The 16,690-nt window shown below is 30.8% G+C and overlaps 2 protein-coding genes across 2 annotated transcripts; one reads left to right on the top strand and one right to left on the bottom strand.

The window, feature by feature from the left end:
* The first annotated feature begins 248 nt into the window (after nucleotides 1-248).
* On the top strand, nucleotides 249-1,758 carry LOC107620105 ((S)-8-oxocitronellyl enol synthase CYC2). Its single transcript, XM_016322322.3, has one exon. It carries the CDS (start codon nucleotides 454-456, stop codon nucleotides 1,582-1,584), a length of 1,131 nt encoding a protein of 376 aa, XP_016177808.1. The 5' UTR covers nucleotides 249-453; the 3' UTR covers nucleotides 1,585-1,758.
* Nucleotides 1,759-9,242: 7,484 nt separating this feature from the next.
* Nucleotides 9,243-11,614, bottom strand: LOC148578767 (zinc finger BED domain-containing protein RICESLEEPER 3-like). The gene is made up of 2 exons (XM_088503191.1): nucleotides 11,078-11,614; nucleotides 9,243-9,278 (listed from the first exon to the last, which is right to left on the bottom strand). Exons 1-2 carry the CDS (start codon nucleotides 11,612-11,614, stop codon nucleotides 9,243-9,245), a joined length of 573 nt encoding a protein of 190 aa, XP_088359317.1.
* Between the last annotated feature and the right edge of the window lie 5,076 nt (nucleotides 11,615-16,690).

A 16,690-nucleotide genomic window follows, 5' to 3' on the forward strand; every position in this document is an offset into this window, starting at 1 on the left:
TTTATTAATCAAATTATTATAATTTAAATTAATTTTAAAAGAATAATTTAAAATTATAATTTCAATCTTCTCACGTACATGGCACGGGTGATTATACTTGTATACCAAAAATTTCTACTTTTTATGTCCTGATCCTAATCACATCACAGATCACACACTCCTTCGTAAAATTATGATATCGTAAAAGGTTTAAGACATAAGGGGCTCAAAAAAATTTACAAAGGTATGCTGTGGCAACAACTAAAAAAGAAAAACGACGTTCACTTCATAACAAATGCAGCTATTTTTTTATATCCCCAGTTCCCTCCGGCTCTCAGCCTCTCACACACATCCCCAAAATAATAATAATAATAATAATAAAAGGATTATAAGGCTACACTCTCTGCTCCTTATCTCTTCGCTTCGCTTTTCTCCACTTAGGTATTTACTTAGCTTGATCAGTTGTCAAATCTCATGGAGAAGCAGAACCACCAACCCTCCGTCGTAGCACTTGTCGTTGGAGTCACAGGCATGGCTGGTCTCAGCCTAGCCCAGGCCCTAAAGCACCCCGATTGCCTTGGAGGCCCATGGAAGGTTTATGGCGCCGCCCGATCCCAGCCCACTTGGTTCCCTCCTTCCACCGTTGACCACTTCATCGCATTCGACGCCGTTGACTCCGCCAGCACGCACTCCAACCTCTCCCCCATAGCTCACGAGGTCACCCACCTCTTCTGGGTCACCGTTCAGTTCCCCGGCGACGAAGAAGCCAACGTCGCCGTCAACACAACAATGCTCCACAACGTCCTCACCACCCTCAAATCCTCACCTTCTTCCCGGCTAAGCCACGTCACCCTCCAAACCGGGACTAAACACTACATGGGCCCAATCCAAGACCCCACCCGGTCCAACCAACTCGTTGGCCACGAACCACCTTTTCACGAGGACATGCCCCGACTCCCTTACCCGAATTTCTACTACGCGCTGGAGGACCTCCTTGCATCCCACGCGCCATCACTTACCTACTCAGTGCACCGCTCGTCCATTATAATTGGCGCGTCTTCAAGAAGCGGCCACAACGCGCTTGTTATGGTGGGTGCTTACGCCGCGGTATGCCGGCACCTGGGAGTGCCGTTTCGGTACCCGGGGAACCGGTACACGTGGGAGCATTTCTGTGACATGACGGATGCACGTGTGCTGGCGCAGCAGCACGTGTGGGCTGCGGTTACCGAGAAGGCCAAGAACGAAGCGTTTAACTGCATGAACGGAGATTTGTTCACGTGGAAGAGCATGTGGAAATTTTATAGTGAAGTTTATGATGTTGAGTTCAAACCGTTTGATGAGAGTGATGAAGAGTTTGATGTGGTGGATTTTATGCGTGACAAAGGGAAGGTTTGGGATGAGATTGTTGAGAAGCATGAGCTTCAGAAGACCAAGTTAGAGGAAATTGCGCAGTTTAATTCAATGAAACCTGTGCTGCATTTTAATTTTCAGCATGTGTCTAGCATTAATAAGAGCAGGGAATATGGGTTTTTTGGATTCGCGGACTCCTTTAAGAGTGTCAAATTTTGGGTTGCTAAGCTTAGAGAAATGAAGATCATACCCTAATTCATCAATATGGCCATATGGGAATCACCGTTGACCTTATTGGTCAGGGAAGGCTAAATGATTTCCAACATGTGCATGTCTGGGCTTTTCTAGCAGTTGCTGCGTTTTCTGTAAAATGAATAAGAATAATATTTTCTAATCGATTTTTAAATCAAAGAATTTATTACAAGGCTATTTTAACTCTGACTATTTATCTCTATGTTGATAAATTCGAATCACCCAAAATAGTAATGTTGATGAATTTGTTTTATGGATTAATATTTTGTGCCGTGTGTTTTACTCAAATTTTGTTTATGTTTTAAAGAAGATATGTAGCTATCTCAATATTACAATTGTAACGTCAAATAAAATTAAAAAGAATAAAATAATAAATAAATATATAAAGGCAAGGTGCTGGTGAAATAGAAAATTAAAAAAAAATGAAAGAAAAAATATGAACCTAAAAGAGAAAAAGACATAAAAGTAGAGAAATTTTATTAATAAAAATTGGGAAAAAGTAAATTACGGAGTTCATAAGAATTATTTAAGATTCCCAATTTTACTCCCAAGGAATTAAAAACGTTTTGGTAGCTTTATTTATAGACTAACCTAATGTCAGCTGACAGTTACTATTTATACACCTGTTGCGGGAAATTTAGATTGGCCCGTAACCATTTTCACACCTCTTGTGAATTTCAAAAATCAAATAGATAACAAATTGTCAAATGATCTAATTTAATTTAAAATAGATATAAATATTATATATGGAGACATCACCATATAACTAATTATTTCTTTTTATAATTTTCTTATAAAAATTATATTTTGTCTAACATAATTCCCCTAAAATTTTTCACTTGAAGTCGTACCGTGATTGAAAGTGAAAAGAATTTTGCTTTTTATCTATAACATCTATAACAATATATAATGACAATATATGGGTTTGGTGTCCAAAATTTCTTCCCAGTATTACTCTTTCTTATTAACTTCTCCACTTAATGTTAGTTATTCATCTTAAAAACTCTCATTACTCAATTTGGCCACCTTGACGTAACTTTCACCTATTATCTTTCACCTCTTACCCATTTTTCTCTTCTCATCTCATTTCTTATTAATATTATTGAATACATTAATAGATTTCAAAAATACATTAATCTCATGCCAATAATAGATTTGCTTTTAAACATTATTCAGATACTAATAATAATAGTAAAATTGGTCCAAATCCAAGTAATATCTATAACAATATATAATGACAATATATGGGTTTGGTGTCCAAAATTTCTTCCCATTATTACCCTTTCTTATTAACTTCTCCACTTAATGTCAGTTATTCATATCAAAAACTCTCATTACTCAATTTGGCCACCTTGACGTAATTTTCACCTATTATCTTTCACCTCTTACCCATTTTTCTCTTCTCATCTCATTTCTTATTAATATTATTGAATACATTAATAGATTTTAAAAATACATTAATCTCATGCCAATAATAGATTTGCTTTTAAACATTATTCAGATACTTATAATAATAGTAAAATTGGTCCAAATTCAAGTAATAGATAGAACAGTAATAATATTAGTGGGTATAAATTATCATTTTTTAAAAGTTTTAATTCATACTTAATAAACTTTTAATTATTTCTAATATACTATGTTACATATATCTATAATACAGTGTATTATGATTGTTAATTATTCACTTAAAAAATTTACACTATTAATTTAATATTTAAATTTTTTATTATGGTCCTATTTTAATGTACTCTAAATTTTTATTATGTATTTATAATTTTGATAAAAATTATTCTTAAAAAAATATTAATCTTATTTTTTAATTTTTTTCAGATAATATTAAATTATTTATATTAAAAGATTTACGTAATTTAAAAAATATTATTTATATGTTAAAAATCTATTTTTAGATATTCAAGAATTAAAATTGGTCCAAATAATATACTAAATGATGATAACATTGGTTAGTTGTGTATATATATTCCATTAGTTTGTTAATTTTATCTTTTGAATTATTTTTTATTATGGTACTATTTTAATGTACTCTAATTTTTTATTGTGTATTTATAATTTTAAAAATAATAATTCTTAAAAGAAATATTAATTTTATCTCTTAATTTTTTTAACTCTGACAATATTAAATAATATATATTAAAATATTTAGATAATTCTAAAATTATTATTTATACTATAACAGAATAATAATATACAAAAAAAATATGGGAGTTTAATGTTCAATTTTTTTTTCTATTCAGTGAGTTCTACTTGGCAGCTGTTGTATAAAATATTTATTTAAAAATATTGATAATTTTTTATTTAATTTATACGATAAATAATAACATTTTATGTAATTTTATTTTATTTAATATCTAATAAATTTAGATTCAGATTTTCTTTTATTCTTTCAAATTAAAATAGTCCCATTACATGATTGACAACTTTAATTTCTATCATAATAACTATTTTTTTATTATTTATTATTTATTATTTTTTTATTTTTTTCACGATAACTATTTTTTTATTATAATAATAATTGTTCCATACAGAAAAGTGCATCCTAAATTAAAAATAGAAGTAAGAAAAATTAAAAAAAAAAGTGAAACAAATTAAAAGGTAAATTAATAGAGTAAAGAATTGAAGAAATTACACGTGATTTGTTTATAACCGTTACTGAAGTAGAGATGAAAATAAGATAGAGAAGATTAGTACGTAATTTCTTTATGCAACGTAACGGAAGAAGTTCTATCATGAAAGATAATATTAAAAGTTTAAAACTTAAATTTGGATACTAAAATTTTGAAGTGAGTTATGCTCTATAAACTATGTGCAATCAGTTTTCGTACAATAGTAGCTGTTTTATAAATTATTCATTTATTTATTTTTAAAAATCTAATTTTTTAATTTTAAAAGTATTGGTATTTTTTTATTTAATTTATAGTGTTAATAATATTTTATTTTATTTAAAAGCTAATAAATTTAGATTCAAATTTTCTTTTTTTTTTTTACAAGGTTGAATTGAAATAGTGCTATTGTATGATTGACAATTTTAATTTTTGTCATAATAATTATTTTCTCTTACTATAATATTACAGGTAAAACCTTAATAAGCCAAGTCAAGAATCATGTAACGTAAATACGCTAAAGCGAAAATGGTTTCAGCAATAAGCCAAATCATATTTTTATATAATTAGAACCATGCTGGTTCGAATTCCATTTCTACATAATTCGAACCAGCTTGGTTCGAATTATACACAAACACATGCATACACGTAATTCGAACCAGCTTGGTTCGAATTAGACACACACGCACACACATAATTCGAACCAGCTTGGTTCGAATTACACAAACACACGCACACACTAATTCGAACCAGCTTGGTTCGAATTACACACAGTAATTCATGGTATAATTCGAATTATACTGTTAAAAAATTAATAATTTATTTTAAAAAATTTATTAAAAAAATTAATAATTTAAAAATTAAAAAAATATATATTTTTATTTCATACGTTAAAAAAAGCTAACAAAATATTTAATTACGAGACTTCTTTAAAATATTAATGAGCTATCAATTCGAATTTCATACAATACTTTTCTATCCATTTTTAATAGTTCATGAATATTTTTTAATAAATTTTTTTAATAAATTTTTTTAAATTATAGTACAAAAAATATTTTATCCTATGCAAAACAATTTAAAAAAAATGGCTTAAAAAATGTTAGGAGTACTATAAAAATTTGTAATGTTATAATAACTTAGGTAAATACATGCATGTACTCAAATTTTAAATAAAATACTCTACATAGTCAATAATAATTTGAAATGAAAGAAAATATTTTATTCCATACAAAATAATTAAAAAATATATTTTATTCTATACAAAATAATTTTTAAAAATGGCTTAAAAGATGTTATGAGTACTATAAAAGTTTATAATATTCTAGTGATTTAGGTAAATACATGATAAAAATATTTTTTCTTTAATTTCTAAATTATTAGTGACTATGTGGAGTATTTCTTTAATGTCCTAAGTCATTAGGACATTACAAATTTTTATAGTACTTTTAACATCTTTTAAGCCATTTTTTAAATTATTTTGTATAGAATAAAATATTTTTTTGTGGTATAATTTAAATAAATTTATTAAAAAATATTCATGAGCTATCAAGAATGGCATAAGAGTATTGTATAGAATTCGAATTGCTCACCATATCATTTGAACCAGAGTAATTTAAACTTCCCTATGCGTAATTCGAATCATGTAATATCTCACCATATAATTTAAATAATTTTATTAAAAAATTATCATGAATATTTTTTAATAAATTTATTTAAATTATACCAAAAAAAATATTTTATTCTATACAAAATAATTTAAAAAATGGCTTAAAAGATGTTAGAAGTACTATAAAAATTTATAATGTCCTAATGACTTAGGACATTAAAGAAATACTCCACATAGTCACTAATAATTTAGAAATTAAAGAAAAAATATTTTTATCATGTATTTACCTAAATCACTAGAATATTACAAACTTTTATAGTACTCCTAACATCTTTTAAGCCATTTTTTAAAATTATTTTGTATAGAATAAAATATATTTTTTAATTATTTTGTATGGAATAAAATATTTTCTTTCATTTCTAAATTATTATTGACTATGTAGAGTATTTTATTTAAAAGTTGAGTACATGCATGTATTTACCTAAGTTATTATAACATTACAAATTTTTATAGTACTCCTAACATTTTTTAAGCCATTTTTTTAAATTATTTTGCATAGGATAAAATATTTTTTGTACTATAATTTAAAAAAATTTATTAAAAAATATTCATGAACTATTAAAAATGGACAGAAAAGTATTGTATGGAATTCGAATTGATAGCTCATTAATATTTTAAAGAAGTCTCGTAATTAAATATTTTGTTAGCTTTTTTTAACGTATGAAATAAAAATATATATTTTTTTAATTTTTAAATTATTAATTTTTTTAATAAATTTTTTAAAATAAATTATTAATTTTTTAACAGCATAATTCGAATTATACCATGAATTACTGTGTGTAATTCGAACCAAGCTGGTTCGAATTAGTGTGTGCGTGTGTTTGTGTGTAATTCGAACCAAGCTGGTTCGAATTATGTATGTGCGTGTATTTGTGTGTAATTCGAATTACGTGTATGCATGTGTTTGTGTATAATTCGAACCAAGCTGGTTCGAATTATGTAGAAATGGAATTCGAACCAGCATGGTTCGAATTATATAAAAATATGATTTGGCTTATTGCTGAAATGATTTTCGCTTTGGCGTATTTACGTTACATGATTCTTGACTTGGCTTATTAAGGTTTTTTACCCTATTTTTTAATTTAATTTATACTGTAAATAGTAATATTTTATTTCATTGGTTACCTGATAAATTAAAAGAGATATAAGACATTTCCATTAAATACAATCATAAACAAAAGTTGGCAGAAGTTTGTAAAAATATTGTTGGTAATATAGTGAGATTATAATATTATTATTGTTATTTATTTTTTATTTTTATTATCACTCTTTTCTGATTTTTTTCTATTTATATTGACATGGACGTTTATTATAAAAATAAAATTTTCAAAACAAATAAAAGGTAAAGGTATATCTTAGTTGGGATGTATTATTATTTAATGCTAAAATAATATACAAAATACTATTAAGATATAGTGTGATACATATATACAATAAATTATAGAAAGAAGGATTCTAACAATTATAGAGTATATGAAAGGATGATCAATTCATTGTATCAATGAGACCAATAAACAATAAATTAAGTATTACTATATTAACGACCGTGACAATTATATTGATGATACGTATTTTTGTTTTAATATTAATAATCAAACGTGATATTAAATCAGGTTTGTCCATTAAAAATTTATTCTATTGGTTGGAGAAATACAGTTAAAGCAAACAAAAACTTAGAAAGATGATAAAAAGAGAAATATTGGATCAAAAAAATAAAAAGTAATGAAATAAATTTTTATTATATAATAATAATATCGTCTATTTAGACGTATATACTAATTATGTTAAAAATTTAACTTTTTTTTAGCTATAAACTCAGAAGAGCACAACTAGTTTATTTTGGTGACAAATAATATTATTCCAGGTAACTGTTATTAAATATAAATTCCTAATAAATCAAATGTAATATCGTCATTTAGTTTACATTTTGTCATACATAAACTAAGATTAATGTTATTTTTTTGTCTTTTTTCAAAAAAAGTAGTGCAGAACAAGAGATATCTCAATTCTACAGGCTTTAATTAAATTAATTATATTCGTCCCTATAATAAGGAATCAATTTAATTACATAATCTTAAATCGTTTATATAATTATTTTTATAGTAAAGAAATGTGACAGCTTTTCAAGACTCAAGAAATTATTAATAAGAAGATGATGAATTACGAAATTTTTTTCAGATACACAATTTTTATATTCTCCTATTTTGTTTATTAATTATTCTTATGGTTTGATATTCAAAAAAATAAAAAGACAAGCATTCTCATTTCTTTTGTTTTTTCACTATTTAAAAAAAAATGAAGCCTCTTCATATCCAAATCCATATTTTGGCCCACCACTTAAAAAAAATAAAGACAAATATAAATATCCATGACATTTAAGTAAAATTATCTTTTGTAAATAATTAACATGTATTTTGATTTATATATACTCTTTTTGAATCAGGATAATATTATTATCATTATTTTTTTAACTATATTTTTTCTGATAATATATATACCTCTTTATTGTGTGTTTTTATAATTTAACATTTTAAAAATTTTTTATAGTAATTTTAAGGTAAAAAAATGATATAAATAAGATCACATCAATATTAAAATAATGACAAAAATATTTATCTAATAAATTTAAAGAATGAATAATATATTAACAAAAAAAATTAATTTCTTAAAAAATAATAGAAAAACGGCTGCGTGCCTGTTGAGCCGCTAATAATAATAAAAGGAGTATATACAAACGTATATTTATTTATTTATTTATTTATTTATTATATATATATATTATTTTATTTTATATATATATTTTTTTTTCTTTTAAAATGTATATATATAAATAATAACAATATGTGTTGACAAAAATGATATTTTAAAACATCACTTAGAAAGTACACAAGAGTATTCGTACTCTTTCTCTTTTCTTTGTTATTTTATTTATTTATTTATTTATTTTTATTTTGGCTAAACAAAAAGTAAAATAGTTCAATACTAGGGATGGCAACGGGTCTTCATGTCCCCGCCCCCCGCCCCCCGCCCCCAATATCTGTCCCCATCCCCGTCCCGTCCCATGACGGGTAACGGGGACCCCGTATCCGCCGGGGACCTGGGTCTCCACGGATATCCGCGGATTTTTGTAAAAATTAATAAAAATTGAGAAAAATGGAAAAAATTAGAGAAAATCAAAGATAATCCTCAATTGTCATTACAAACATAATATCCATAGTCTTTAAAGACTTAAATAGCAATAACAACAAACATAATAATTCAAACATATCCATAAACAACCAAATATTACATAAATAACCAACCATATTCATAAACAACCAAATAAAGTTCATGACATGACATCATAAAAACATAATTCCACCATCTCAATCTTCCTTTCATCCCGTAATGGTAGAATCCGACTTACTTGAATCCTACAGCAACAAGAAAACAATTTAAAGTTAAAATCATATAATAACTCAATAAGTCAATAATATAAAAACATAGTGTGTTATATGTAATTTAATAGTTTACTTACGTCAACATCTCCTTCAATATTATGAATTGTGTAGCACTCAAATCCTATGTTCGTTGTGGTGCCAAATTCATTCCAAAGCCAATCTTGATTACACATTAGAGCCTCTAATGTGTCCGGACGCAACCTACTACGATGTGGCGTAACAAATCGACCACCCGTACTAAATGAAGATTCAGAGGCAACGGTAGAGATAGGAATCGCCAAAAAATTCCTAGCAATAGCTTGCAAAGTAGGAAACTTCGCTCCATTTGACTTCCACCAATTTAAGATATCAAAATCATGTTCAGTTTGTGGTACCGGTCTCTCTTCAAGATAATAATCTAACTCACTTTTTATATCAATAAATGCGGATTCCTCACTTACATGTGCAGCAAAATCAGCTTGCCAATCTTCATGACTGAACTTCCTCCCCTTTGAACTTAAAGGAATTGAAGGTGGTGGCGGCATATCTAATTGAGCAGCTTGGTCTCTCTCTCTTCCCTTTGTTGCATATTCTAAAACTAAATCTTGCACTACCCTTTTCACTTGACCAATTACAACACATGCCTCCGTCTCACCATATATTTTACGAAAAAAGAAATTCAATAAATACATCTTGTACCTAGGATCCAAAAGAGTCCCAATAGCCATAACTGTATTAATCACACCCCAATACTTTTCAAACTTAGTTATCATACTAGTAGCCATCATTTCAATTATCTCATTTCCACAATGTTTCCATTCCATCAAAGCCAACTTAATCACACAAACCTTAGGAAAATAAAGATTTGATGTAGGATAAGTTGTTCCAGAAAACAATTCAGTCACATCAAAAAATATCCTCAATCTTTGAAAAATCTCATCCGCCGTATCCCAATCCTTCTCACTAGGCAAAGATTTATATTGCTCTCACGCAATGACAATCTTTCAAATACATCTCTATACATAATTGCAACTTCAAGCATCAAAAATGTTGAATTCCACCTAGTTTTACAATCAAGACAAAGATTTTTTGTGTAGGGTATTTTAAGTTGCGCACATGTTTCCTTAAATTTTTCTTCTCTTTTAGGTGTTGCAGTCCAATAATGAACACTATCCCTCACCCTTTCAATAGCATGTGAAATAAGTTGTAACCCATCCTTGACAATCAAATTTAATATATGCGCACAACATCACATGTGAAATAATTTACCACCCAAGATGAAGTTTCTATGTGACATTTTAGTCAAAATATTATCAATCATAACGTCATTAGTACTGCAATTATCAACAGTCAAAGTGGATACCTTCCTATCAAGATTCCAATCCATCAAACAATCCACAAGAACCTCTGAAAGTACCTCAGCTGTGTGGGGAGTCGGCACATATATAAACCTGTAATGATAATTTAGTACAATTATAAACAAGACAGCTTTGCAATTGTACACAAGAACATATCACAATTATATAAACAAGACAGCTTTGTAATTATATAAACATTCGGAAGTACCTATAATGATAATATTATTACCTCACAAGACAGCTTTGCAATTTCCAAGAATCATCAATGTAATGAGCCGTGATTGCCATATAACCTTTGTTTTGGTTACTTGCTGTCCACATATCAGTCGTAATTGCAATTCGACTTTTATTGCGCTCAAAGACATTCATTGTCTTCGATCTCTCATCATTGTAGAGTTTCAAGATGTCACTCTTTAAAGTGTTGCGAGTAATCACCTTGAAGAGAGGTTGCAAAGCATTGCAAAATCGTCGAAACCGAATGTGGTCCACAATGGATAGCGGATACTCGTGAAGACAAACCATAACTGATAACTCTTTCCTTGCATTTTCTTGGTCGAAGGTATATGCACCAACCACAACTGTTTCCCCACTAGTTGTTGGAGTTGTCTTCATCATACACTGTCTTATATCTCTAGTGGTGCGGAGCTTGCAGCTTTTGAAGTGATCACGCAAGTGCGAAGTGCCTTGTTTTGGGTCACCAAGTAGCTTCGATTTGCAATAATTGCATTCAGCCTTTAATTTTCCCTTGATTTTCACAATCTTAAAGTGATTCCACACTTCGGAGGTCAACTTCCTCTTTCGAACACCACTTGTAGAGTTTGTCGTTCCTTCATTAGTAGTTGCGGTATCCGTTGGGGGTTCTTGAGGTTGAGATTGAGGAGCCTCTTGTGTAGTTTGAATATTAGTGCCTATAGGTTCCTCCGATGGAGTACTCTTATCAAGAGTATTACTCAATGCATCCGAAGAAGACATTCTATAAATTCATGAAATATAAATCATGAATTAAAATCACATAAATCCAACTCAGATATTTCCATAATAAATTTTTTGTTGTATTAAACTAACAAGTAAAATAATAAATTTCTATATTATGGATCACAAAGACACAAACTAATAGATAAATTGAAAGGTTAATGGAAAGTTAGGAACAGACTAAAGGGAAAAGGTGCAATAATTAATATTGACATTCAAGCCATCACCAGGACAAAAAAAAGTTACTAACATAAAGGAACACCATTCGAGATTAATATAAACAACAAAACATCTTACACTATTATCATGTCAAAGTAATAAATCAACATTTTTATTAATCATTTTTAATTTTCCTCCCCAGCTTCCATTTCAAGTTACTCAAAATTTGGGTTTATACACTCAACCTCTCTACTGTTTTCTCTTAAACATCTATACAAGATATAGACAACCATCTTATTCCTTCATTCTAACTCCTTACCTACTGACTCTGAATACCTTTCCCTTTACTTTCTTCTTCACTCTCACATAAAGCCTAACATATTAGTTAAATAAATGTTTAATATCACTAGGAAAGTAAATCTGGCAACAGTTCTCTTCCAACATATCAAAATTTATAATGACAATATGAACTTAAACTTCATCAAACTCCAACTGCACCCCCGCATTTTGAATTACAGTCACAGAAAATTTAAATCAATTCTGACACAATTACTTGTTAAACTTTCTAGGAAATTTATATAACCTTAACTAGTTCAACACAATTTAATGTACATAAGTAGGATAGGCAACTTAGATGTTTCCATGATTTCTTCATGTTTAACGAAACCTTCATATGTACTTATGCTAGATCTTACTTGGTTTGTGTTAAATTATTTAGCCAGTTTAAAATCACTTTATGCATTTTTCTCCCCTTTGTTTTCATATGCTTCTCAGTTCTCATATTCACCACTTGATGGGAAAAAGAAAGTAACAATTATTTTCTATCAAATCTGCATTGATGGAAAGTAACAAATCAACATTTTTTAATTTTTTGTTCATCTCGTTTATATAAAAAACTTGGGTTGCATCCTAAAAAATTGATCACTTGCCAGATCTCATTGACCAAAAGTCCAAAATTGATTGCCATATCCATAAGCAGAGAGTGTATAAGCAGAGAAGCATAGAAACGAATTAAAGAGTATAATATGGGAATTGAAAAATTTGTTTCATAAACACTGTTGGGTTTAATCTGCTCAGATCTTGAAATATAAATTAAACAACCAGATATTCATAGTCGAAAATTCATTAACCTAATAAAAAATTCACAAATTCAAAACTTAGAAATCCAGAAATTCAAAACACATAAATTTCTTACCCTAATTTAGAAATCTAATTTCAGAAAAGAGGATGGAAGACCAGCGAAGACCAGGGCTAACATACCTGAACCTGACGGAGAAAAGGGGAAGGAAGACCAGCGAAGACCGGCGATGCGAAGAGGAAGACCCGTGGCGGTGAGCTCGACTGCCTCGACACCTTCAGTGAGCGAACCAAGCCACTCAAGGGGTCTGGGGTGAGAGGCGGCGCTGAGGGACCAGAGGTTGGAAGGCGGCGGGCGACGGTTGGCGGTCGGCGGTCAGCAGAAAGGAGCCAGGAGGGGCTGAGCCGCTGAGGGTTTGAGGAGGAGTGGAGAGTTCAGTTCTCTGTCTCTCTGAAGCAAGGAATGTGACGGCTAGGTTAGGTTTGAACAATGGTTGATGGTTTACATATTATATATATATGAGGGTATTTCTGTCTTTTTACACAAACGGGGATTTAACGGGTCCCCACGGGGCGGGGACCTCTACCCCCGCCCCCGCCCCGTTTATTATACGGGGCCCCGTCCCCCGTCTCCGCGGGTAGAAAAAACCCCCCATACCTGCTCCCCGACGGGTAAATCCCCGCGGGTACCCGCCCCGCTGGGGATTTTTGCCATGCCTATTCAATACTCTTATCTTCTTGTAATACTTGTGAGTAGTGTTTGAACGTCAAAAGACTTCTTCAACTTTGTGCCTCCCATTCTCCTAAATTTCATCTACTACGGTGGGCTTTCTCTATTCACAAGGGTTTGACTATACCTAACTCTTCTAATATTGCAGGTAAGATTTCACTGCTAGCTCCATCTTTATCTTTCTCTTTTCCATTGTTGATTAAGAGGAATCCTAATTCCAAAATGGCATGCAAAATATCCCTTGTGTTATTCATGACTATGAGTACTAGAATCTTACTCTAAAGAGCATTCTCCTTTTTTCTTTTACATTCTTTAACACAAATTATGATTTAACTGTTGAATCCTATTCTTCAATTCTACTATGTTGCTGTTTTTTTTTTTTTCTATTTTCAAGTATGAAAGAAGAGGTAGAAAATATATATATATATATATATATATATATATATATATCTGTCCATTTTGCTCCTAAAACAGGATAAAAGGAATAGTTCATTTTCTTAGCACAAACATGTCAAAATGTTATCCCTTTTTTATTATTTTATTTATTCATGAATGTTGGCAAGCAGTATTAAGTCTTGTTTCATATTAAATCCTTGCTTACTGCTTAAACCAAATTAAACACATATAAGTTTAATTTCATTTTTTTTTCTACCTTCATAGCTTGTTTGTTGATCGTTGACAACCTCAACACCCAATACTTTAATTTTTTTCAATCTGCATTGTTATGGCAACCTCAAGCCACCATCTGTCAACAAGTCCTCCTTCTTCATTTAAAGTGGCCATTTGTGATAAGTCTGTTGTCAAAAATGGCAAAGATTTTGCTCCTGAACCAGAGGCCTCAAAATCAAAGATATGAGAATCTCAGGTGCTAACCATTGACGGTGTAGATTCAGCTTTCGTTGGCCCTATTGTCTCTCTCAAAGTAGCAAACAAGATAAAAAAATGCTTTTCCTGATCACCCTCAAAGAAAACCTGTTACTTTTCAAGACTCCATTCCTATTGGATACTTTGACTCCAACAACAGGCTATTTAGAAATCCCCCAAAAACTAACATTTAAGGTTACCATACTTGGTTAGGTAGGGTTGAAACTGGGAAGATGACCTTGTGGAAAGAGATTGGGATATATGACCTAATTCAACTTAGTAAAAACTCTTACACTGTTAATTCAGGACTAATGGAAGGTGCATTGTATTTCTGGGATGAGACTTCTCATACTTTTCACACCCCATACGGTATGATTACTCCTACTCTTCTGGATGTAGCTGCAATAACTGGCCTACCTCTCTTGGGAGAGAAAATTTTAACTACTACCCGGTCAACCACAAGAATTGAGTATGCCATTGATATCTCTTCCACCACCTACTAGAGCTTCATTCTTAATAACAAAGGTCAAGGTGGAGAACCTGTTTCCGATAATGAGTACATAGTCTTCCTTCTCTATTGGTTGAGCGGCGTTGTATTCTGTGCCCGGAGTATTCAAGTTGAAGTCACTTATCTCCTATTGGCCATTATGTTAGCTGAAGGTAAGAGGCTGTGTTTAGCCAAATTGTTCCTGACTCGACTATATCTCACTCTAGATTGGATCACAGCCCTTATGAGAGAGAAAAAAAGAATCACTAATGTTGACGGTCCCGTTTAGTTTTTTCAATTGTGGATGTCCGCTATTTTTGAATCTGAGCTACAACCACGTTTGACCCAAAAAGGTCCTATAGATTCTGTGATTGCCAGACACCATCTGCTCAGCTTAGTCTTTTCTGACAAGTTAATGGCCTCACATGATAAGATGAAACACTTCTTCCGTGCTTTCTATCACTTGCCAGAGAAAGACCACAACATCAATCTGACTCCCTTTGCTAATTGTCAAACTGGTCCGGAATAGTTGACGCGATCTCTTACCCCAACTAGGGTTACACAAAAGGAAAGCATCACTATTTGGTCACAATTCTTGACTTCCCAATTATTTTTTGCTGGATTCCCGGGTGAAGATGACCTAAGAACAGTGGTCTATATGTTAAATGCCGTTTTTAGATAGTTTGAGTTAGCTCAGGCCATTCCATCTCCTTACCATCTTCAAGAGCCACAATCTTTGCATGTCAAAGCTACCTCACTAGAAGATCTGTTGCACATTCAAAAAGATAATGCTTCGCGAAAAAATAAATTCCACCTATTCCCTTTTAAACCTTATCTGTTGACCACATATTTATTCTTTTCTTGGTGGAAAATCTATTACTCTTCTATTAAAGTTGCTTTCAGTAAAACTGTTCTTGTAATGCAACAAGTGAAAAGAGCACCAATTATCAAAAAGGATAATTACAACTAAATCATTTGCTCATTATGATTTCAAAAATTATGGTCCTCTATGTGTTATTTTCTTCATGCATAATGCCTTCTAAGAATATCACAATGGCACCTGTTTTAATTATTTTATTATTATTATTATTATTATTTTTTGTTACAAAAAAAACAACTACCACACTTGCTGCCAATTCTCCTTTGAGAAAGTCTTCTGGTAGGCTTGTAGGAAAAAAGGAATTCAATTTTAATTATTCAAGCCGCCGGGTAAAAAGAAGACTTGGACCAATTGAAGTGTCAACATCTTCGAATAGTGATGATAAGGATGACACATCAAATACATCCAATGACAATTTTGATGGACTGGTAATCTCTCAGCACAATGAAGGGAAAAACGAGAACACCTCATCTAGTGATAAATCAGTGAGTAAGTTCTCTTCGAAAGATGATGTCGATGCTCTTAGCCCCAATGGTCAACTTGCTTCTCAGATATTTTTATATATTTTCACATCCTCCATATTCAAATAGCATTATCTTGAAGAACTTACATGATGATAATATCTCTCATGCTGATTTTTTTTTAAACTCATTAATTACCTTTGTCCTCATTTCACTTCTTGCTTTAGGTCACTGTGGCTCCTACTATTTCTTTGATTGTGTCTAGGACTGAAAATCTGATAGCTGCCATATCTAACAAGCCTACACCTAAAGCCAATGCCAATAAGGTATGACATGTCATTTAGCCTGATTATTAGTATCTCTTCCTTGTATCTCCTTTTTTTTTTATGTTAACACTTTCTTTTGCATTTTTGTTTAG

The sequence above is a fragment of the Arachis ipaensis genome, chromosome B1 (genome assembly GCF_059453495.1).
Source record: "Arachis ipaensis isolate K30076 ecotype BB chromosome B1, ASM5945349v1, whole genome shotgun sequence".
NCBI classification, from domain to species: Eukaryota; Viridiplantae; Streptophyta; class Magnoliopsida; order Fabales; family Fabaceae; genus Arachis; species Arachis ipaensis.